This window comes from Danio rerio, chromosome 1 (assembly GCF_052040795.2).
Source record: "Danio rerio strain M-AB ecotype USA chromosome 1, GRCz13ab, whole genome shotgun sequence".
NCBI classification, from domain to species: Eukaryota; Metazoa; Chordata; class Actinopteri; order Cypriniformes; family Danionidae; genus Danio; species Danio rerio.
Window position 1 is genome coordinate 23,102,685 of NC_141021.1, and position 26,365 is coordinate 23,129,049.

The window sequence follows — 26,365 nt, forward strand, 5'->3', positions numbered from 1 at the left end:
ACCACATTCATAATGTGTGTGGTTGGTTATAAGCACTGCAAACAATGCTTAAGAAGAAATCTGATGCAATGTGAGCAGATTGAAATGTAATGCTATGATTTGACAGTTTATTAATTTTCAAATTTATCTTGAATATTTTCTGCCTCAGTTAATCCCTCATTATATTGCAACCCATATAGATCCCTAAACCAAAAAGCAAATCTATATATCACTGTCTCTGTGAATTAATGTAAACAAAAGAGCAGATTTCTTGTCACTGAATCAGAAAATGATCATTAGATACTCTAAAATAATGATTTAATCATCAGGTTTGATCAGGAGTTCATTCAAGCTTAAATGCAGGGAAAGAAAGAGAAACCAATGACAAAAAATCTCATAACATGTAATAAAACAAATGCTGTAATAAAATGTAGATAAATGCAATATAAATGCAGCTTCACCAGCAGAATCATAGCAGTCTACTGATGCATTACTAAAAATACATGTGCACAAACATAAGCACACAGAGAGTGGCCATTTTTTAAACCCAGATATGTGCACTGGTGTACACCTTCAGCCGTCTTTTGTGTGTTTGTGTGTGCGCGATTGGTGGACAGTCTTTGAGAAGAGTGGAAAGCAATAAACCTGCTGAAATGGTGCCATCTCACAGACATGATTGATCAATTGAATTCTATCAGACACACTGACCGCTGGGATTAAGAGGGTCAAAACACTGGAGATCATACACTCTCTGTGTGTTTTGTGTGTGTGTATCAAAGAGAGAGGGAGGGAGAGAGAGAGCGTTTAAGCTTTCTTGAGGTAAGTCCTGTCATATAGGTGTATTAGAGACACATGGGACCCGCATGCCATCAGCCCGTCAGCGACTAGTAGATCTTTCTTTTAAATAAACATAGAAAGCAGTAAACTGGATCTGAATTCACATTCAAATGCATCGATTTCTGTGTTCAAATGAAGGAGGAAAAGAGAATGTTTGGATAGCTGCTTTGTCTGTCTGTCATTTTGTCTCTCTAAATCCCTCCATATCTCTCTTTCTGTCTCTCTCTCTCTCTCTCTCTCTCTCTTTCTCTATCTCTCTCTCTCGTCTTGTGGGATTGCTCTGGCCTCTGACTTTAACTCCCTAGAATAACCTCTCAGAGGCATTTTGAAGAAATGAATTGGCTCTATATCAGGGATTTTCGTTTCTATTCTTCTTTTTTCATCCCTCTCTCTCTCACTCTCTCTCTCTCTTTCTCTCCCTGTAATCATTTGAGGGCTGTAGCTTTCTCAGCTCTTATAATTGTCTCTTCAGAAACTCAACAGCCCAGTAATAACTGACTCACGCGCTGCCTTAACACTCACTCAGAGAAGAGGACGCAAGTCCAGAAATCTGTGTTTGTGTGCCTGTATGTGTGCTTGCGTCTCTGTGTGGCCGTCTCTAGAAAAGTACCCAACCTTATCATCATGTTGAAAAAGAGAAATAAATTGCTATTATTTCATTTTTGGCAGGACGTAATTAAAGGAACAATTCACCTAAAAATGAAAATTCTGTCATAATTTACTCTTCCTCAAGTGATCATAGGTGTACATGCCTTTCTTCTTTCAGACAGACACACAGTCTTCACTAGTCTATTTGGATCTAAAAACCCAAAGTTCGACCTGAAACCCAAGTGGGTGCGGGTCCAAAATTTAGCTGAGTTCCTGAGATTTGGTATTAGTGACATTTAGTGTCCAGTAAATAAAGTAAATGTACTTTTTCCGATCAGACTCAAAGTTACGTACAAGTAATACAGTTACAGTGATGATATCTCTAGTAAGTTGTTCACATTACTGGACTTCATTTCTTTATATGTTTATTGTAAGTACAGATAAGAACAAAAATTTGTAACATTCCACAAAATATAAATAAATCAGATATAAGATCCATCAGGAAAAGCCACTAACTTGGTATGTTTGTTCAGGACATTTTGGGATGTTTTCATTGTGTGCAGAATATTCCATTATTCACTGCAGGCTGTGCACGTCAGTGGTGTTTATAGTCAGGTCCTGTCGATTTGAAAACAAATGCTGTTGAGTTGGACTCTGGTGTAATTTCAATCAGACCTGTCTCTGATCAGGGGTTTTCAATCTAGATATAGTAGAAAACAATAATATCCTTAAATTAACCAATTCACATATAATACATGAATAATTCATATATTTATGAACAAATAAATGATTAATTCCTTCATTCATTCACTTTCTTTTCGATGTAGGCCCCGTTTACACTAGTGCGTTTTAGTTTTAAAACGGCGTTTTAGAATGAAAACGATCCGCGTCCACACTCGCGTTTTACCCAGCGTTTCTGAACTGCTCTCCGTCCACACCAAAACGCTGAAAACGCACATCACGTGACCACACAGACACTCTCGGGCAAGCGCTGGAGCCCATCTACCCAGATAAGAGCTGTGCTAGTCGGACTTCTCATCCAGCATCTCCCGCTGGATCTAATCTCACTATATTTATTAAACGGGATATTTCATTCATCTTGTTGTCTTTATCTAACGACATATTCCCTGACTTTGGTCATTGGAATCTATTACTTTTTCTCAGGTAACGTGTTTTGGCTAAGCGCAAAGATAAGTTAATGATTAATGTAACCACGTACATTCTGTATATTGACTGATCGCTGGCCTTTATTTCCTATAATGTATAAACTTATTGTATGTTATACTTTTGTAATGGCCATTATCGATTATTAAAACTGATATTCAGCAAAAGAGAGGATGTGTTTCGTCTTTTCACTGAAATTGAAAGGAGGGAGTTGTTATCGGCTCCGTTTTGTTATAAATATCCACACAGTGAAGATGACGCTCAGGCAGCACGACGCCTCAACATTTCTGCTGTCTAAGTTGCTAATATTAAAATGAAAATAGGCAGTTCCTTAAATCATGTTTACATTTTATTGTTGAGAAAGTGAAACAACGTAGCCAGGGTGATGTGAATGAGGTTATAAAGTACACTGTTCCCTTTGAAGATTTACCCGTGTCCTCGGTATAGTCTGCTTTCCATATCAAACTGAGAAGAAGAGACTGCAGCCTTAATCAAACTTGCGAAGTCTGAACTTACACGGAGAGAATGCAGGACTGAACTGTGTGTGTTAGGCTACTTAATATTCAGGAAAAGCCCCAATCAGAGAGGCGAATGTCTGCAGTCCCGCCTCCGTTTTCAGATGTCTCCGTTTTCCATCATCCACACTGAGACGGAGCAGCAGCGTTTCAGAATGAAAACGGCCTCTCCAGCGTTTTCGAAACGTAGTGTGTGGCGTAGTGTGGACGGTTGGCGTAACCGTAGCAAAACTTATGCGTTTTCAAACTAAAACGCATTAGTGTAAACGGGGCCGTAGTCCCTTTATTAATCAGGGGTCCCCACAGCGGAATAAGCCACCAGCTTATCCAGCATTTGTTTTATGCAGCGGATGCCCTTCCAGCAGCAACCCATCACTGGCAAACGTTCATACACACTCATTAACACACATAAACACACTACGGCCAATTTAGCTTAGCACCCGGAGGAAACCCACACAAACACAGGAAGAACATGCACACAGTAATGCTACCTGACTCAGCCGAGACTCCAACTAGTGACCTTTTTGCTGTGAGGCGATCATTCTACCCACTGCGCCACAGTGATGCCCCCATATGAATAATTCAATAATTCAATTAAATAACTCACATGAGTTGTATATGAATTACCTTTTATTTTGGATTCGCTTTTTAAAATTTTACCTAAAGCACCATTCACTCTCAAAGCTGAAAAGAAGTGTGATTGTTTGTGTGAAAGAAGAAAGTCATATATATCGTTGATGTTTTGAGAGTGAGTAAATTATAGGATAATTTTCATTTGTGGAAGAACTGTTTCTTGAAGTACACAAGCCAGGTCCCAAATCCCTACTTCCCTACTGCTGTAAATGTCATATTATACTTTATCACCTCCTCATGTTATCTTCATGTTTGGTTTCTCTGCAGCTCTCCAGGATTCTCCATTGGCGAATGGCCACAGCCACTCGGGACGGGACTTCCTGCGGAAGCAGATGCGAGGAGAACTCTTCACACCACAGCAGCTCGAGGTATTGGACCATGTCTTTGACCGACAGCCCTTTCCTGACATTTACCCCATCCCAGACAGCATCAGCTACAAGCCCTCCCAGGTAAGGGCTGAGGGGGTAGGGGCGTTTATCCTGCCACCTCTTCTGAAAGCTCACGCTTGCCCTTGCCTGGCTGCCAGCATTACTTGACCCTGTCCAAACCCTGCTGTTGACCTGTGCACCCCCATACTGAGCCTAACGCTGACCTTTCACCTTGCTGAGCTAATGCTGGGGCCTTGACCCCGCTGGTGCTGATGCTTTCTCTATAGAGTTTTTGGCTGAGGTTAAGACTCAGTACTGCCTAGAGGTTTAGGGTTAAGTAGCAAACACGTGTTCATTCGTTTGCAAAAGTTACCCACACACATGCTATAATGTTTGTTTTGGCCAAGATAATGGATCAGATAAAAAGTTCTGTTTTGGTGTTTTGGGTTTTCACAAGCAATGTGTGGAAAGCTATTGTAGAAGTAGATCAAAACCACTTCCAGACTTTTTTAGGACAGGAGTAGCCGCAGCCGGAAAAATAGTCCTTGAAATAAAAAAGATATAAGTAATGGCTGTGATATGAGAAACAAAAACAGGTAGACAGTTCTTCAAGACAGTAGTTGTAAAGGGTAAAGAATACAGGTCGACGAATTCATCGACCATATTTTTTTTGTAATAAAATCAAAGTCAACGGTATTAAAAGTGGAAATACCAGAATCAAGAAGTACAGAAGGATAAAGTTCAACAGATTAAAGAGGATGCTCACAGGCAATGGAGTTGAATATCATCAATTTTTTCAGTAAAGAAGTTGAGAAACTCATTTCATTGCTTAATGGTCAGAGAGTAAAAGTTACTGGGGGGTCGGATCAGGTTATTGACTGATTGTTAAACACTCCAGCCTTGCCCCACTCCCATGGCTCTCAGCCCCACGCACACTTATCATTGCTACCAAGCAGACCAATCACAGATCTTGTGCTAGTTTTTTTTTTTTCTTTTTTTGAGAGGTGCACATCAGGGTTTGCGTTAGTGTTCTGTTAAAGCTCTGTGACTGTGTGAAAGCTACACTGGACCATCCATGTGTAATCAACACAGATGTATATTGGCCTTTTATGCTCTAATGGAGACAAATAATACAGAAAAGATTGAAGCATTTGTTTAAGATAAATTTTTACACTGGACCACAAAACTTGTGTGAGTACATTTCCAACGCAATCTCACGGCAATTCGTAGCTTTTTTATTTAGTGGCTTATTCGTATGAATTTGTATGATTTATTTCGTACAATTTAGTACGATTTGCTCATCACCCAATGACGGTTGGGGATAGGTGTGGGGCTGGGTGCCACGCCTCCTTTTTTAAAATTGTACATTTTCGTATGACTGAACTCGTACGAATATGTACGAGTTAGCCACTAAACTGACAAAATGTAAAATACTTACGTTTCCTCGTGAGATAAGGCTGTGTATTTCTGGCAATAACAAAGAAATACAAGTATGAGTCAAAATGATTAATCTTTCTTTTATGCCAAAAATTTGTAGAATTGGTAAAGATCATGCTCCACAAAGATTTTTCCAGAGTACACGGTATATATGTAATTTTTTTTATTTGTAATGTGTATTGCTTAGCACAATTTAAACAACATTAAAATGTTTTCTCAGTATTTTATTTTTTTGAACCCTCAGATTCCACATATTCACATAATTTTAACTTGTCCAACTATTGTTCTATCCTAACAAAATATACATCAATAGAATGCTTAATATTTAGCTTTCCAATGTTGTATAAATCCCAATTTAAAAACTTGACACTTATGACAGCTTTTGTGGTCTAGTTTTCCATGTTATATATTAGTGTTTAATATTGTTGTGTATATCAGGATTTTAACTAATTAATTGAAGAAGAATCATTATTTTATTTAGCAAGGATACAATGAATTTGTTAATTATGACTGATAATTTGGTTTTGCCAATGCAATATAATTTACATTTTCTATTTCTACTGCAAATAAATATTTACTTTTTTTTTCCATATCCACAACTATGAATTGCAAAGGAAGTTTTTACTATTTTAAACAGTTTTGCATACAGAGAACAGTTCAGATCTTTAATTAAACATGCAGTGTTATGTATGACAGGACTAGTAGTTAGCATTGTCACTGTGTAAAGAAACACTATACACCTGCTCACACACTGTACTTGTGCATGTTTAACACACACGCATCCATTACACTTACCCTCCTCATTATCATCTGGGTCACGGCACCGATTCTCAGAAACTCATTCATTCATTAATTTTCCTTTGGCTTACTCTCTTTATTCATCATGGGTCAACACAGTGGAATGAACCACCAACTTATCCAGCATTTGTTTTACACAGTGGATGCCATTCCAACTGCAACCCAGTACTGGGAATCATCCACACACACTCATTCACACAGATACATTACTGTCAATTTTTTTTTTCAATTAACCAATACCACGTGCTCACACACTGTACTTGTGCATGTTTAACACACACGCATCCATTACACTTACCCTCCTCATTATCATCTGGGTCACGGCACCGATTCTCAGAAACTCATTCATTCATTAATTTTCCTTTGGCTTACTCTCTTTATTCATCATGGGTCAACACAGTGGAATGAACCACCAACTTATCCAGCATTTGTTTTACACAGTGGATGCCATTCCAACTGCAACCCAGTACTGGGAATCATCCACACACACTCATTCACACAGATACATTACTGTCAATTTTTTTTTATTCAATTAACCAATACCACATCATAACTCTGGGGGAAACCGGAGCACCTGTAGAAAACCCACGCGAACACGGGGAGAACACGCAAATTTCACACAGAAATGTCAACTGACCTAGCGACCTTCTTGCTGTGAGATGACAGTGCTAACTGCTGAGCAACCGTGTCGCCTTTTTAGAAACTATCAATTTTAAATCTATTTTTTAAAATTTGTCTTGAGGCCCTTAAAACACTATTGTTGTGTAAATGAACGACAAAATCTGACAAAAAATTATCATTTTTAGTGTTGTAGTAGTTGTTAGGGGGACAAATGTAATGACAAAATGTCTATTTTGAAGCCAAGGATCAATAAATCAATCATCATTGATGTGTCGATTGACTAAATTGTGAATGGAATATTTCAGCCACATTATTATTAACCAGAGCTTTTCCCAACTTGAAAATGGGGCTAGTGCCACTGATCAGTATACTGATCAGTCCTGGATTTATGTTTGCAGTACTTGTAAAGGCCTGCAGTATGGCTAAAATGCTGACACATATCAGATAAAATCCAAAAGCACAGCTGTATTCAGACGATCACACGACGCATAAAACCGATCACAAGAATAGGCAGTCAAAGATGTCACTCAAAAGTCAAATGCTATCACCCCCACATTCATTCAGGCACACATACAAGGCCGGTGTCACAGTTCTATAGACTTGACTGAAAGACCCCATAATTCCTCTGTCCATTTCGCCACTGAGCTCTGAGGCTGGCAAGGTCAGAGGCTACTGAGCAGGGCATTAACCTTTGGGTCAATCTACATCCCCTGGGTGTGTGTGTGAGTCAGGTTTGTTGTGGCACAAGCGGTCAGACAAATTGAGAACTGGGAATTTTGAGCTGTCTGTTTTTTTGGAAACGAGAGAGTGCGAGAGAATTATATGCTAAGTGCTCTTGTGTGATTGACTGACAGGTTGTTTTCTCTCCACTGACAGTCTAACCTGTGAATGATGCTGAAGGAGAGAGGAATTATTCAGAGTTTGAAAGAGGCAGAAAATGAACTTGACACTTATTATTGTACTTTTACCTAAAGTGATTAGATTAGAAGGGTTTAATGTTATAAAGCTGAAGTCAGAATTATTAGTCCCTCTTTGATTTTTTTTTTCTTTTTTAAATATTTTCCAAATTATGTTTAATAGAGCAAGGAAAGTTTTATTATTTCAGCTAGAATAAAAGCAACTTTGAATTTTTATAGGTAGTGCTGTCGCCTCACAGCAAGAAGGTTCGAACCTCTGCTCGGCTAGGTTGGCAGTTGCCGTTTTTGTGTGGAGTTTTAATGTTCTCCCTGCGTTCGCTGGGGTTTACTCCGGGTGCTCTGGTTTCCCCCACAGTCTAAAGACATGCGGTACAGGTGAATGGGGTAGGCTAAATTGTCCATAGTGTATGAGTGTGTGTATGAATGAGTGAGTGTGTGTGGATGTTTCCCAGAGATGGGTTGCGGTTGGAAGGGCATACGCTGCATAAAAACATGCTGGATAAGCTGGCGGTTCATTCCGCTGTGGCGACCCAGGATTAATAAAGGGACTATGCCAAAACAAAAATGAATCAATGATTGAATTTTAAGTACAAAATGATTAGCCTCTTTAAGCTAATTTTTTTTACAGATAGTCTACAGCAGCGGTTCCCAACAAAGGTGTAATAATTTAAAGGGCTAATAATTCAGACCTCAACTGTATATAACAGTACATGATTTTAGATGTATTTAATAGATTACATCATTCATATAGGACACAGTTTAGTTAATGTTAATGTATTTACCAACATGAACTAATAATTAAGCATTTATTAATCAAAGTTCAGCATTTACTAATGCATTATTAAAAATCCAAATTTATGCTTGGTAACATTAGTTTATGCACTGCGAGTTAAAATGAAATAGCAATGAATGGCTTTGTTACCATAAAATTAATACAGATAAATTTTTACTGTGATTAATATTTTGTTCATTGTGAATACAAATATAACTATTAACATTAATACAAGCGTGTTGTAAAGTGTTATCTTCATATGTTTTATCATAAAATGTAAAAGTGTGCTTTGTGTAGTAACATTAAAATTCAGTCATGCATTTTCTTTTGGGCTTAGTCCCTTTATTAATCTGGGGTCACCACAGTGGAATAAACCGCCAACTCATCCAGCATGTGTTTTACACAGCAGATGCCCTTCCAGCTGCAACCCATCTCTGGGACACATCCATACACACTCATACACTCTCATACACTACAATTTAGTAGTGTACAATTTGGCCTACCCAATTCACCTGTACCGCATGTCTTTGGACTGTGGGGGAAACCGGAGCACCCGGAGGAAACCCACGCCCGTGATGAAATCAGCTTAAGTGCATTGAGTGCATTCAAGATGAACTAAAAGTGACAAATCAGGGCTAGATCATTATTTATTTTGTGGGTTTTGAGGAAGAATTTTTTATGAAATACATAGAAGGCTATAAATAAATTACACAATAGTCACATTACTCCATCATGAGGAAACAAGGTTGCTGTTGGAAGTGGTTTTTGTGAGGCTAGTAGGGAACACTCAACCTGAGGTTTGTGTGAGTCCTAATGCCCCAATAAATTGAAGGGGACACTAAACTGTCAGTAAGCGTTGTCTTTCAGATGACACGTTAAACCGAGAGGAGGGAGATATAAAGAGTAGGGGTGTTGCCCCATTTTTTCTCATCAAAATTGAAGATTTTTTCAACACATTTCTAAACATAATAGTTTTAATAACTCATTTCTAATAACTGATTTATTTTATCTTTGCCATGATGACAATAAATATTATTTTACTAGATATTTTTCAAGACACTTCTATAGAGCTTAAAGTGACATTTAAAGGCTTAACTAGGTTAATTAGGTTAAATAGGCAGGTTATGGTAATTAGGCAAGTTATTGTATAACGATGGTTTGTTCTTGTAGACTATCAATAAAATTTTAGCTTAAAGGGGCTAATAATATTGACCTTAAAATGGTTCATAAAATATTTAAATTTGCTTTTATTCTAGCCGAAATAAAACAAATAAGGCTTTCTCGAGAAGAAAAATATATTATCAGACATACTGTAAACATTTCCTTGCTCCGTTAAACATAATTTGGAAATATTTAAAAAAGAAAAAAAAATCCAATGAGGGCTAATAATTCTGACCTCAACTGTACATTACATAATCACCATCATTAAGTGTATTATGAAATAATTTTTAAAATCTTTATTAATAGCTTTTTCCCCCAGATTTATGTGAAGCATATTATTTCTGTATGTAACATCAGACAACTGAACAGAAGATACATATTTTCCCTTTATCTGGCAAATCCTCAAACTTTGTCTATAAGAAAATCTGGATTTCTCTGCTACAAGCTAAAGTCTGAAATAATTAAACACCCTCTGGCTCAGCAGTAAAAGTAGCCACGCCCTTAAATATCTCACTATTGGTCAAATTGGAAACTAACTGATGGTTTTGAGTGAAACACTTTCTTTGTTTACACTTTATAGGAAGATCCTAATCAATGATATTCTTATTATAGTTAATGAAAAATCAACTTGGCTTAGAAAATTTATTTTGATAAAAAGTATGTTGTTGTAACAGACTAATTTTTTTCAGTTTTCATCAGCAAATCATGTCCCTCTGTGATGGAGACACGTGAATGCATTAAGACAGAGTATCAAGATTAGAAATCTTTTCTTTTGTATTATACTCCTGGGGCTAATTGTATTTCTTATGAACAAAAAATATATATTAAATGTCATAAATTTAATTCTGATGACAATTTTTGAAAAATATTTGATGCAGAAACCTTTACTATTATTGATTATTACTGTTATTAATTAAAAAATATCTTTATGAAAGTGTACAGCTGTGTCTAATATCAACAGCAATGTTTTTATTGCACACTTTGCAGAGTCACTGTGATATGAAATGAAAGCATCTGCTATGATGGAAAACATAAAATGTAAATGTATTTCTTTTTCTCTCCACCCATAAATTTACCATCCAGCGATATCTATTAGATAGTGATGAAATTTCTTCTTTCATCGCTCTTCCTCCCCTCCCGCTCTCTTTCTCCGCCTCTTTTACATTTCTTTCCACTTCTCCTCTCATTTGCTCTCTCCATCTCTCAGTTTGTGGTGCTGGAAGGACCATTAAGCACTGGCAGATCTATTAATTAGTGTCCTGCACTTCAAGGGGGAGCATATAAAACAGTGCTCGCTCGTGAGAGTCATTTCATTTGAATTTCCTCTTTCCATCTCCTTACATTATGCTAGAGATACATCAACAGCCCAACAGCCCTTACACCGAACTAATTACTCAACCAGACTGAGAGAGAGAGAGAGAGAGAGAGAGAGAGAGAGAACACAGAAATATATATATATATATATATATATATATATATATATATATATATATATATATATATATATATATATATATATATATATATATATACACATCAATTCAAAAAGTGGATGATATTTTCAAAAAGATAGAAAATTTCTCTCTCATTTTTATATGCTTCTATTCTTAGGGGTCGCCATGGTGAAATAATCCCTACTTAAAAATATATCTTTTAGCAGTAAATATTAATATTGAGCTCAGAGCAATTATGCAAGCGGTTGTGCTTGGCTGTGTTTGATGCATTTTAATTTAATGGCTTTTTTGCATGTATGTTATGACTAAAATCTATCTATCAACTTCAAAACAGCATATCTATATAAATACAATTCTCTACACTGAAATCTAAATCTTTGTGAGTAAAATCCTAACTTTTTTTTTCCTATTCATATAAATTCTGATTACAGGAGCAAATTACTCAGTACTTTTTCAATTAGGACTTTTTCCCTCATGGTTCCTAAATGTGATGACCTCACAATACCTTCTAATGTGTGTGAATGAGTGTGTCTGAATGATTCCCAGTACTGGGTTGCAGCTGGAAGGGCATCCGCTGCATAAAACATATGCTGGATAAGTTGGCGGTTCATTCTGCTGTGGCGATCCCAGATTAATAAAGGCACTAAGTCGAAAATGAGTGATTAAATGAATTAGCTCCATACTTAATATAAGGCTTTTCAGATGTAGAAAACATGCATGGCAGTTCACCTGGTGAAGTGATTTTTTAATTAAGTGACCTTTAACACTGAAGGACAGTGTTTGTGCTGTTCAAGAAATTGTGACATTGCCAAACAATTAGTCTTGGAACCATAATACAGTTTGTTGGTGCTGTTGTTTTTTAAACTAATTTGGCAAAGTTTCATGCATCTGTATATGAAACCCTTCAAAATACCAGGATACTTTTTACATTTTAAATAAATAGCTGTCTTATAAACATACGACTGTGGTCACAAAAAAAAAAAAAATGTGCAAAAAAGATGACATTTTAAATTGTAATTATGTGTGCTTGAGAAAGCCAACATATTGTTATTCTACTTAAACGTATTACAATTTTTTTCCCGTCTTTATAGACCAATTCTATCTCCTCCAAGGGTTTAATGCTACAAGCCCTAATTTGGCCAAAAGCTGTATTCTGCATTAGATTTTGTTGTTATATCTTTTTTTAAGTTTATCAGACTTTTAGTTTTCCAATAAATAATGTTTAAGCATTATATTTAGCAAAATATGGTAAGCCATTTTTGACTTAAAGTCCATATTTTACAAAAAGTTTTTTTTACTGATATGGCAAGCCATTTTTGCATGTATTCCTTTCACACATATTAATAGAGCTGTGAACCTACACTGGTCTCACTATTCGGTTCGGTTACGATTGTCATACCATCGATTCAGTTCAATTCAATATCTCTGTGCATAACAGTGCATTGACGATGCTTTCCATACATAATTAGATTTTTTCTTCACAACACAAGAATTTTTTTATTAAAATCTATAAATATATTACTATTTATATACTATTTGTAATACAATTTTGTCCTTTAATACAAACAGTCAGATGTATAAACTGTACCTTTAAACAACACAAGCTTTTATAGCAAATAAAAAAATATAAACATCCGCTTTCTAACTGAGCCTTGTCTGCCAAGTTCTTACACTGCTTTGATTGGTCACGCATTCAACAAAAAGGGCAATGATTGGCCCTTACGCCCTGGTGCTCTTTACAGATGAGTGACAGTGATAAACGGCAGAGGCGATCACAGCTGATTCATAATATACACGGTGGAGAAAACTCTGCAGACACATGATAATGTCTGTATCCAGAAGTATAGCTGTAACAGCCGAAGAGAGAGGAAAAGTCACGTCAGCAGGTCGTCATCAGCAGGTTATGGGATATATGACATCAGTACATAATAATCGGTTATGATTATTACTAAACCTTTACCGAATTGTCCGCGTCTGCATCGCAGTACACCAAAGAAACAATTAAGTTTGACACCCTTACTTATTAAGCATTATATGTTCAATAAAATCTTCTAAACATCCACACAGAGCAGCATTCCGGCAAATTACCAGTAATGCTACAACTTTTCTTTCCGGACAATTGTCGGAACGAATTTACCAGTATTTTCAAAAAGGGCCTGTTTACCCATGATCCCTTTCTGGAAAACTGTCATTAATTTTCCATCTGTATGTATGAAAGGGGCTATAGAGATTGACATAGAGATATTGGGGTGGATTTATGTCAACCTAATTGGCAAAAAGCTTTGCTGTATCATCACTAATGGCCCGTTTCCACTGAGTGGTAGGGTACGGTTCGGTACGCTTTTATTGTAGTTTCCACTGTCAAAAGGCGTACAGTACTGTACCATACCACTTTTTGTTCACTCTTTGCAAAGGGTACCAAGGGTACCAAAAGGCGGAGCTAGACACGCAGCTAAACGCTATTGGTTTACAGAGAAACGTCATTCGCTCGCGCAACAAACCAGAATAAAACAAAGGAATCGCCATGTATTAAATACACAGCCAAGACATTACACAGTAATAATATATACATATAAAAACGAGCCATAATCGACCCAAGCTCAAACAAGCCTTGTCATCGTCTTGATGAACAGCCACAAAGCCAAGAAGAAGAGCAGATTCTACCCTGTGCCCCATAGTTTTTTACGAACTTCTTGAGCTGATGATAATAACGTGTGTGTGATTATTGACCTGCTTTTGAAACCCAAACCTTTCAGAAACTGACAAACGCGGGAGTGACGTGCGAAAAAACAAACAAAGGAGAAGCTAGAAAAAACAAAGGGGCAAATTATTTTTTCAGCAAACGTGAACAAATTGCCATGTTTAACTATTATTATCACCTTTTGGACTATGATGAACTCAAAATGATGTGATTACTGTCTAACAAGAGGTTACATGTGCTGCTGAAGATTAAAGAGGTTTGCACTGACTGTGGGCTATATTTCGTGTTGTTTTTGAACCTAAATAAGGACCAAATGTATGCTGTGTGTAGTTTTTGATAATTGATCTGCAGTTATAATCAAATTATGTTCTGAGAAAAGTTAGTAATTAACATTCATACACAAGTATTTTTGTCTATAAAGCATCTGTTTTGTGAGAAGTACCTCTCATATGATATGTAAATGATCCGTACAGCTTTACTGTAGTCATTTTCTCGAGCAAAATGACGTTGACTGAGGCCCCGTTTACACTAGTGCGTTTTAGTTTTAAAACGGCGTTTTAGAATGAAAACGATCCGCGTCCACACTCGCGTTTCACCCAGCGTTTCTGAACTGCTCTCCGTCCACACCAAAACGCTGAAAACGCACATCACGTGACCACACACAGACTCTCAGGCAAGCGCTGCAGCTCATCTACCCAGATGAGAGCTGTGCTAGTCGGACTTCTCATCAAGCATCTCCCGCTGGATCTAATCTCACTATATTTATTAAACGTGATATTTCATTTATCTTGTTGTCTTTATCTAACGACATATTCCCTGATTTTGGTCCCTGGAATCTATTACTTGTTCTCAGGTAACGTGTTTTGGCTAAGCGCAAAGATAAGTTAATGATTAATAAGCACGTACATTCTGTATATTGACTGATCGCTTGCCTTTATTTCCTATAATGTATAAACTTATTGTATGTTATACTTTTATAATGGCCATTATCGATTAAAACTGATATTCACCAAAAGAGAGGGTTCCGTATTTTCACTGAAATTGAAAGGAGGCAGTTGTTATCGGCTCCGTTTTGTTATAAATATGCACACAGTGAAGATGATGCTCATATATGCAGCACGACGCCTCAACATTTCTGCTGTCTGTTAAGTTGTTAATATTAAAATGAAAATAGGCAGTTCCTTATATCATGTTTACATTTTATTGTTGAGAAAGTGAAGCAACGTAGCCAGGGTGATGTGAATGAAGTTATAAAGTACACTGTTCCCTTTAAAGATTTACCCGTGTCCTCGGTATAGTCTGTTTTCCATATCAAATTGAAAAGAAGAGACTGCAGCCTTGATCAAACTTGCGAAGTTTTAACTTACACGGAGAAGATGCAGGACTGAACTGTGTGTGTTAGGCTACTTAATATTCAGAAAAAGCCCCAATCAGAGAGGCGAATGTCAGCAGCCCCGCCTCCGTTTTCAGATGTCTCCGTTTTCCATCATCCACACTGAGACGGAGCAGCAGCGTTTCAGAATAAAAACGGCCTCTCCAGCGTTTTCGAAACGCTCCGTTTTCGGCGCTCGAGAACTCCGGCGTAGTGTGGACGGATGGCGTAACCGTAGCAAAACTTATGCGTTTTCAAACTAAAACGCATTAGTGTAAACGGGGCCTGAAACTTTCTGTCGTACACCACCCCCACCAAAAGAGTACCATTGGTAACCTTTTAGCAGTGAAAATGCAAGCCTGATAAAGGTACTGTACCACTCAGTGTAAATGGGTCATTAGCTGTCAATTGTCCCCATAGCAGAAAAAAAAAAAAAAACTGCAATGTCTCTACATCAGAACATTGTAGGGACTTGGGTATTGGCTCATTTGACTTGTGCTAGCAAAATGGGACTTCTTGTGTACTATGCATGCGCACATTGATTAGCCAAATTTTTAAATTGATTAGCTACATGCTATTAATGATTATCTAAGTGCAATAACATATGCTAGAAGCGCTCACTAAATATAAGGATTTGATCAAACATGCACATGAGGGTTGTCATTTAACAACAAAGTTTATGTTAGCAACTGCTAGCAACCACCTAGCAATATCATAAACATTTTAGCAACTGTCAAGACTATTTAGCAACCGCTTTGCTTCCTGCCAACTGCCTTTCCCCGTCCTTGATAAGTCACGTTGGCTTTCTCAAGCCAACATCAAAGTTTATTAACAAACGTTAGGTTCTAGTTACACAATTGAAATGTAAAACACTTTTCGTTAGCTTAGTGTTGGTCTAGTGATTGCATGGATTCCTTCTGAAAAAAAAGGAAATTGGCAAGAGTTTTAAAGAGCAATAGTAAATAAATGCAAATTTACCTTTAGTGATAGTTTATAGGTCTTTTTTAGAATATTTTCTACAAAATCTCCTGGCAATTCATAACTATTTGAACGAGTGGCTAAATTTTATCATCTCATTCAAACATTTTAGTATGATCAGCTCATCCTGCAATGACAGTTGGGTTTAGGGGTGGGGTTTTAATAATCAAATTAAATGCATTGAATCCGTATGAATTATTCATTCATTTATTCATTCTTTTTCTTTTTGGCTTAATCCCTTTATACATAAGGGGTCGCCACAGCAGAATGAACCGCCAACTTATTTAGCATACATACTTTATACAGTGGATGCCCTTTCAGCTGCAACCTAGTTCTGTGAAACATCCACACATTCATTTACACACATAAACTGCAGCCAATTTTGTTTATTCAGTTCACTTATACTACATGTCTTTGGACTGTGGGGGAAACCGAAGCACCCAAAGGACACTTACTAGAGAACATGCAAACTCCATAAATAAATGCCAACTGACTCAGCCGAGACTCGAACCACTGAACTTCTTTCTGTAAGGCAACAGTGCTAAACACTGAGCCACCGTGTCACCCCATTTGAATTAGACAGTTTAAATAGTTTTAAATATGTTTCCATATGAGATTGGGCCGAATATTTTATGTAATTTCAGCAGCTCATTGTGAACAAAACATAATTTGAACAATGTCCTTTTTGTCCTCCATTTACTTGAGTTTTATAAACAAAAACTGCTGAAACATACTTTAAAATACTTTTTGTAATGAGAGGAAGAAATGTCATGACTCGTCTTTAACTTGCCCCTAACTATAAGATCCCACTAATGTACAGAAACAACGTGGTCTCAAAAAAATAGCATCCGAAATTGTCAGTGTGTGTTAAACACGCTGAGAGGCGCGACTCTCTGCACCAGAGGAGATCACCACTAAATGCCTCCCTGCCAGTCAGCCTCATTTAATACTGCATGCACTGCTAAATACCTCCCCCCATCAGTCATTCTCAGTCCCACACGCGCACACACAGTGCCGTTTACAGGCTCTTCTAGGAGACAATACGTACAAGCTGAGGGAAAAATAGAGGAAGGGAGATAGAGGGAAATGGAAGAGAGAAAGAGCGTCTGAGAGGAAATACTATTATGTAAATGTGGCTGCGGGTTGGGGTGAAATTATTTTGGTGTCGTGCGATTAGGGGCCTCATCTGTTATTGATGTGCGCGGAGAGGAGAGCCATTACAGAGGGCCTGTGTCAAAAACGACCCCCGAGGAAACTGTGACCCCGGAGAGAGATCCAGAATACAACCAGTACAGTTGAAATGGGATTCCAGTAAGTTTCAGATATGCTCCGTGCTTGTTATTTAGTCAAAATCAATCAGAGTTATTTTTTTAGGTTCCCTTTTTCTATTTCACTCTCTTTTGCTTCTTTTCATCACAATTTATTTAACAAACTCCATTCCTTTACAGCCATTTTTCCATTCCAATTTCTCTCTCTTTCAGACTCTGGCCTCTCTCCAATCTTTGCCCCAGCTGTGGTGTGTGTGTATGTGTGTGTGAGGGCTGTGTCTATATGTGAAATGTGTGTGTGTGTGTGCATCATGGGCGCTGATGGCTTGCGTAGCTTCAGAATTGACAACATTTACAGGCTAAAATGAGAATCATCCATCTTCACTAGGCTGCTGTCAGAGGCAGGGCCAAACTTCATAATCCCCAATTACTAGCGCTAACCTCCCCATCTACATACACACATGATGAGAAGGCGGGTGCGGGTAGCATAAATAGAGAGGAAATGCCTATTTCAGACTGAATGGCTAAAACACAGAAAAACAGACAGTGGAAAAGAGTCAGAGAAGGAACGAGTGGACGGCGTGAGCTGTGATTGGGAAGGTCACAGTCTGATGCCCTCGCTGTGCTCATGAGCACTGAGGTGTTTAAGGGTCACTGGGAGACACACAGACACAAACAATCACCCTGCTTACCCTGTGTAATAGATACGCATTTTAGCAAATTTGTGGTGATTTTTTGAGATTTTATAGGAAACCTCTTCTGCAAGTTATCTTGGGCTATATAGAGTATTAAAAAGCAAATGTTCTTTTTTGTTACATATTTTAAAGTTTCAGGCCATTTTTGCTGTCAAATTTGCATATTTGGACAGGATCTGTCCCTTTTAAAATAAATAAATGAATAAATAGCCTATTATCTAACTTGGTTAGATGATTAAAATGTTTTTGAAAGTTTTGTGCTTAGCAGAGCTGCATTTATTGGATCAAAACACAATAAAAACACAAATATTATGAAAACGTCATTGTTTGTTATATATAAAAAAATCCAGGTCATTTTATCCAGTCAAATTTGCATATTTGGACAGGATGTGCCCTTTTTAAATAAATAAATAAATAAATAAATAGATAGATAAATAAATAAATAGACAAACAAACAAATAAATAAATAGCCAATGCTTTACTTGGTTAGATTTTTAAAATGTTTTTAAAAACCTCATGCTTAGCAGGGCTGTATTTATTGGATCAAAACAAAATAAAACCACACATTTTATGAAAATGTCGATGGCCATTTTTTACAGTCAAATTTGCATATTTAGACAGGATGTGCCCCTTTTAAAATAAATAAATGAACAATTAGCTGATGGTTTACTTGGTTAGATTTTTAAAATGTTTTTGAAAGTCTAATGCTTAGCAGAAATTTATTTATTTGATTAAAACACAGTAAAAACACAAATAGTTAGAAAATGCCATTTTTTGTTATTTATCAAATCCAGGCCATCCAGGCCATTTTTTTTTTGCAAAATTTGCATATTTTGAACAGGACGTGCCCTTTTAAATAAATTAATTAATTAATAAACAATGCTTTACTTAGTTAGATTTTACAGGGTCATGAAACCCCCCTCTTTCAGTTCAAGTCTATCTCAGAATTAAAAAAAAAAAATCTTCATAATAGGCATGGAACACTGCGGGCAGAGCGAGGAGTGGGTGTGGCCGCCAGAGTTGGGGAAAAAATAAGGGCTTTTGTCAGTTGGCTCACCAGCTCAAGATAAAAAAAAATCTGATACACAAGGAGGAGACGCATAATTTTATATTTTACAATGTTAAAATTTAAAGAAATAAACAGTAATTTAATGCCGTTACAGTACATATGCGATAGGCTGTTCATAATTTCATATAATATATAACCACAACTTGTTATATCGGGCGACGCAGTGGCGCAGTAGATGGCGCAGTGCTTTCACCTCACAGTAAGAAAGTCGCTGGTTCGCCGGTTCGAGCCTCGGAAGGGTTAGATGGTTCATTCCGCTGTGGCGACCCCAGATTAATAAAGGTACTAAGCAGAAAAGAAAATGAATGAATGAATGAATGAATGAATGAATGAATGAATTTGTTATATCATTATAAAGATAATTAAGTTTATATAAACCCTATAAATGAGGAGGACTTCTCTCTTCCTGATTACCCGGGTCTGAATGCAGACACAGTAGATAGCAGTACAGCAGGTCTCTTTTACTGTCAATTTCAACTATTAGCCCTGCTGGTAATCTAAAGGATTTTAAAAATGTGTGAACACAGCTGCACAGATAAGTGATGTGTCTGAATGGTAACAAACTCAACTGATAAAAGCCAAAGTCTGCCATTCTCCAATTCTCTTACAGCTCTCCCCAACAAAAATGCTTCCTGCACACAATCAGCTTTACTGTATTGGCCCTGACAGCATTGCAAAAAAAAGCCATGCAACAATCACTGAATCATGGAAACAAACACAGCCACGGCCATATAACTTGGTGGGTTTGTGATCTGTCCATATTAGTCTGTCATCGTAGAGCACAAGCAGCCATGAATAATGAAAAAGCAGGGTTTTCTCATAGGATAAGAAAATAATGAGAAATTTGTTATATCTCATTGTTATATAAACCAACATGTCATCACTTCACTAGCAGATGTGCGTTACATCATCGATTTTGATCTCACCCCTAAAATGATTTTAAACCCGGAAGATGAAATTAGCTGACAAAAGCTCAAAATTATCCAGTTTTTCCCACAATTAAAGCTGACAGGTGCTAATGTTGTCTTGAAGCTCAACACAAACAAATCTATTAAAATCTTTAAAAAAGTACTCCAGGGTGTCTTGAACATTTAAAATGTTTTTGAAAGTCTCGTGCTTTTTATGTAGCCGATGCCATTTATTGTTTTAGAATAATACATTTAGAAAATTTAAATTTTTTTATGAAAAACCCCAAAGTTCTTTTTAACTGTCAGATCATTATTGTCACTTTTAATCAATTGAATTTATTCTTGCCGAATAAAGTAAATTAATTTATTCTTTTCATTCGGCTTAGTCCCTTTGTTAATTAGTGGTCACCACAGTGGAATGAACCGCCAACTTATCCAGCACATGTTTTATGGCAGCTGATGCCCTTTCCAGCTGCAATCCAGTACTGGGAAACATCTATTCACTCTCAATCACACACATACACTATGGCCAATTTAGTTTACTAATTTACCTGTAGCACATGTCTTTGGATTGTGGGGGAAACCTGAGCAGCTGGAGGAAACCCACACCAACACAGGGAGAACATGTAAACTCTACACAGAAATGCCAACTGACCCAGGCACTCGAACCAGCAACCTACTTGCTGTGAGGCAACAGTGCTAAGCACTGAGCTACTGTGTCACCCTTGAAAAAAGTAAATCAATACCAATAATGTCAAATTATAAATACAAGTAAATATACTAAATTTGCATGTTAGTTTAAGCAGCAATAGTGACATAATTTTCAAAAGCTTGCACTTTGAAACCCATTTTATAAAGTTTGCTTTTTCAGGCCTCCAAAACACTGTTGTTATGTAAAGAATGTGGTCAAATTGCATAAAAATATCATGTCACATAAACATATCCTAAAGTTAGCAATCCACTAAAATGATCACTACCATAAAAGCACAAAATTACCTGCAGCTTAGCATTTATTTACAGGAATGTTAAAGGAGATGGAAATAGCTTGTAATGATGTAACTGTAGGTAACAGCAGGGGCAGGTGGACCATCAGGATTTTGTTGAGATTTAATTCACATCCTAATCAGGGTTATTAATAACCTTCTCCCGCACTAAAACAGAAGCGACATCCACTTCCCAAACTCTGCCATCACATCACATTCACACCTGAGTGACAAACCCCATTACCGCCAATGGAGATGAATCACTGTGGGTGATCACTGGGGCAGAGATCATTGAAAGTAATTGGGGATGAAAGCACACAAGCGGGGGTCAGTCTGAGGTCGACCACATACATCACCTGGATCTATGCCACCACCACTCATTAGTTTTGACTATGTACCTTTGTGCAATTCACAGAATTGGTTTATTGGTAAGCCCCGCTCCACTTAGTTACTGTTGCTAACTCAGATAAACGAATGAGGGTTTTCTAACCTACAGCACCTTTTGACTGCCACAGTAGGAAAAAAATACTATGGACGATGATGGGTGCCAGCAAATTGCATTCTTCAAAATATCTTCTTTTGTGTTCAACATAAGAAAGAAACCTCAAAAAGATTTCAAAGCACATGAGGGGGAATAAATAATAAGGGGATTGTAATTTTTAGGTGAACTATCTATTTAATTTAGAAGCAAGGGTTTACAAATCTCAGTGGAAGCAGGGGAGATCTCATGTTACAGTGGTCACGTTCACAGATAATCAACATTCAGAGTAATCCAATAATCAACACCTGAGGCAGAGGCTGTGTTACTACATAACGATTGCGACTTAATAATTGAGAGTGGAGTTAAAAGAATTGTTTTTACGAGATACCTCAGAACAAATATTTACATCCTTGTTGATGTTCTGGATGTTAAATCTTGTTTCAATTCCATTGCTCATCCTCTCAGGATACCAGGAATCAGTGTCAGAATCAGGCACATAGTTTTATCATTTTTGTAGCATATACTCCATCAAACCAAAATCTAGCAGTGTTTGTCTATGGCACTGAAACCTAAAGGTATGGACTTTTAGTTTGTGTGAATCTGATACTGCTATTGGCTCATTCAGTTGAATATGAATCTTAGACACTGCAAAGTTGTTTTGTGGTATTTATTTGGTGTTGCTTGAAGAACTGCATGAAAATGATCATTTATTCTTCAGCAATAGATTCCTAATGTAAAAAGGAACAAAAATGGTTGCCGTCATACTGCCCCGTAGTGTTCAGTTTACCTAGAAATCAAATGTCAAATGTGTTTTTTTTTCTTTTTTCGATGTGGTCAGTTGTCTCTGTAGCATTATGCATGGTGTTGTACGTATGATGCAGCATGCTTAGGCCCCGTTTACACTAGTGCGTTTTAGTTTTAAAATGGCGTTTTAGAATAAAAACGATCCGCGTCCACACTCGCGTTTTACCCAGCGTTTCTGAACTGCTCTCCGTCCACACTAAAACGCTGAAAACGCACATCACGTGACCACACACACACTTTGGCAAGCGCTGCAGCCCATCTACCCAGATGAGAGCTCTGCTGGTCGGACTTCTCATCAAGCATCTCCCGCTGGATCTAATCTCACTATATTTATTAAACGTGATATTTCATTCATCTTGTTGTCTTTATCTAACGACATATTCCCTGACTTTGGTCATTGGAATCTATTACTTGTTCTCAGGTAACGTGTTTTGGCTGAGCGCAAAGATAAGTTAATGATTAATGTAACCACTTAGCCTGTTCTGTATATTGACTGATCGCTTGCCTTTATTTCCTATAATGTATAAACTTATTGTATGTTATACTTTTATAATGGCCATTATCGATTATTAAAACTGATATTCAGCAAAAGAGAGGGTATGTTTCGTATTTTCACAGAAATTGAAAGGAGGCAGTTGTTAGGGCTCCGTTTTGTTATAAATATCCACACAGTGAAGATGACGCTCAGGCAGCACGACGCCTCAACATTTCTGCTGTCTGTTTAGTTGTTAATATTAAAATAAAAATAGGCAGTTCCTTATCAAGTTTACATTTTATTGTTGAGAAAGTGAAACAACGTAGCCAGGGTGATGTGAATGAAGTTATAAAATACACTGTTCCCTGTGAAGATTGACGCGTGTCCTCGGTATGTTTTCCATATCAAACTGAGAAGAAGAGATGCAGCCTTGATCAAACTTGCGAAGTCTGAACTTACACGGAGAAGATTCAGGACTGAACTGTGTTAGGCTACTTAATATTGAGAAAAAAGCCCCAATCAGAGAGGCGAATGTCTGCAGCCCCGCCTCCGTTTTCAGATGTCTCCGTCTTTCCCCATCCACACTGAGACGGAGCAGCAGCGTTTCAGAATGAAAACGGCCTCTCCAGCGTTTTCGAAACGATCCGTTTTCGGCGCTCGAGAACTCCGGCGTAGTGTGGACGGATGGCGTAACCGTAGCAAAACTTATGCGTTTTCAAACTAAAACGCATTAGTGTAAACGGGGCCTTAGGTTCAAGTCTGGTGAAGCACTGTTCCACAAAATAAATAAAATAAACCTAAAGTCAAGGTAAAACTATGTGGTCGCAGTAAACTTTTCTCTTATGTTTGCTTGCAACACTATTGGTTGGGTTTAGAGAAGGCTTTAGGTTAGTGGTTCAATAGGTGACCTGTATTATAAGCACTGTCGTCTCATGGGTGTGTACAAGAATGTTTAATTGAAAAGTACCATATTTCAGATCCTTAAAAATGTAGACAGCGGCCTTTAGTGGATTTGTTATCTGAAACATGCAACAAAATATTCCCAGAGCAAGGTATTTTTATGGCCCTATCCCAATTCTATCTCTTAGCCCTTCCCCTTCCTCTTACCACTCATATTGCAAGTTTATAAGGAGGGGTAGGGGTGTCCCTAAGGGAAAAGGCTAGATAGGCTAGACCATCTACAACGGCAGCATGGCTTCACACAGAAGTTAGGAGATACACAAATCAGTATTTTTTTGTCATTATTACAAATTTTTACAACAAACAAACACATGTTTAAATACATTCATAACCGTGTACGTATTTTACCATCATGCTAACAAAAAACGATTAAAAAAATGCTAAATTTCGCTATATATAATCTACAATTATAACTACAATAAAGTAGTCCAACAACAAATCTGTCATTCGATGACACTCGAATACCCTGTCAGAAAAGTCTAGTGGCTAGGAATAAGCTTTTTACAGTGTTTGCTATAATAATGTTTTTGTGTGTTTAGATGAATATGGCCACAGTAAAAACACAACATATAGTTACAAACTTATTGCCACATTATATCGTTATGATGATATATTGTTGCCTTTTGTGATTTCCTGAAGATACCAAAATATAACACAACTGGAATAACTACAGCAGACACCATTGTCAATCTCATATGAAGTAAGAGATCGCAATGACATATGATGACGTGTTCAGGTGTTGTGTGCTGTGCCATTTATTAGGGGTAAAATTTGATGCTCTTCTCCCCCACACCTTGTTTTAGGGGCCAAGGGGAAGGGGTAGGGGTACAAAAATAGAACTGAAATCAGGCCTATGTTTTGCAAAAGAGAGAGAGTGGATAATTGACAGAAAAAAAAGAAAACACACAAGAAAACAGAACGATATAGGAGTATACACACTTCATTTCACGAAGTGCACTTTTCTTCCATTGGAGCCATCTAATATAATTTCTCTCCATAGACAACAGATTATTCGGCTATGGCATCTCTGGCTGGCGGATTGGAGGAGATGAAGAACAGCTTAGCCAATCAGACAGGGGCAGAGTTGGGATCCACAGTCGCAGGACCTCAGTCGTATCCACTCGTATCCGGTAAGATATCTGTATGTAAAAATGATTAAATGAAAGCCAACCCTGTGAGGTTTTCAATTCTGTTTTTTTCTCAGATGTTTGCTTATAAATGTGACTCATCTGAACTTTGAAATGCAGTCGATTTAATGTAAGTTCTGCTGCATACTGAGAAAGTATTGCTTTGAGCAGCGATTGATATTAAGCATTAAATATTGTAAATAATGTGACAATAGTTTCAAAAGGTTACTTCTAAACCAATATGAACATTTAAATTGAATCATTTGTGATAAAAAAAAACTATAACAAATGATCATAAGTTCAAGTATAAGTTATCAAGGGATGTAAATAATAACAATTCAGGTAGTCAAAGCAGCAAAAGAACACACAACCAAATAATATGATAATTCATAGACACACATACATAGATGTATTAGCTATAAAGAAGGTCGCACACCAGAAGCGCGCACATGACAGTTTAAAGTATCACACACCAGACGCGCACATTCGAATGATTTTTAACATGAAACTAATCAGATGGCGCTCTGTGGCGCGGCTGAAAAATGAACTGCGTCCTGAGCCATGGCCGACAGCCACCGACTTGCGGCGCCGGTTTGTGTGCCCCGATAGAAACCTATGTTTAAAATTCTCGGCCTGCGAGAAAAAACTCGGCCTGCGGCCTCGTGCCAACGCACGCCTCCCACCAGTGCCGATATACAGCCATATCGCACTGCTACTCATGTGATATTGCTCATATATAAAAGACTTAGTCAAAATATACTTTTTTGAAACTCATCAGATTAATTAATTTACAAAATTAATTTGTTTAACATTATCCAATTTTGTTTATTTATTTGATTTGATTTAGTTTAGTTTTATTTACTTTATTTTTGTATTTATTATATTTGGAATTTAATTTAAATGTGTACTGTATCAGATGATAAATGGTGTTTAATATCACTCTGGGATCATTTTGGAATTAAACATCTGACATATTGGTCGCTTTCAAATTTCACAGTTAGCACATTTAACACAATTTAAATATCCAAATATGTATGTGCTTCCCAGTCTGCTGACATCTGATGTGAGATCTGCAGGGATTTCTGTGTTAAACATGAAGTAGAAGTACCTGATTGTGGATAAGCTGGCTGTGGGCAGCTCAGGGGTGATGAGAGTGTTATCAGACCTGTTAAACAGTGCTCAGTGATTCAGATTCAGACTCAATATCCTGAGGGACAGAGGGAGTGGATGGGACAGAGGGACTGTACAGAGGGACTGTAATTACTATATACACGTCTCCTCCTCTCCCTTACTCACTCAC

At 37.4% G+C, this 26,365-nt stretch overlaps 1 protein-coding gene and 1 long non-coding RNA gene across 6 annotated transcripts in view; one reads left to right on the forward strand and one right to left on the reverse strand.

The window, feature by feature from the left end:
* pax5 (paired box 5) overlaps positions 1 to 26,365 on the forward strand; it is a 96,470-nt gene that overhangs the window by 39,339 nt on the left and 30,766 nt on the right. For 2 of the 4 annotated variants that reach the window (NM_131638.3, XM_087236325.1), the window contains 2 exon segments: positions 3,984 to 4,084; positions 24,939 to 25,068. In NM_131638.3, coding sequence (NP_571713.2) covers positions 3,984 to 4,084; positions 24,939 to 25,068 — 231 coding nt within the window. 4 annotated transcript variants of the gene reach the window in all.
* The window catches only part of LOC147846809 (uncharacterized), a 74,612-nt gene continuing 50,070 nt past the window's right edge, over positions 1,824 to 26,365 (reverse strand). Inside the window, exons 2-3 of one of the 2 annotated variants that reach the window (XR_015476552.1) lie at positions 24,878 to 25,077; positions 1,824 to 2,022 (exon numbers count right to left, since the gene is read on the reverse strand). This is a non-coding gene — a long non-coding RNA (uncharacterized LOC147846809). Of the gene's footprint in view, positions 2,023 to 18,909; positions 23,959 to 24,581; positions 25,078 to 26,365 lie in introns of those variants that run through there. The other variant, XR_015476551.1, reaches the window with a different exon arrangement.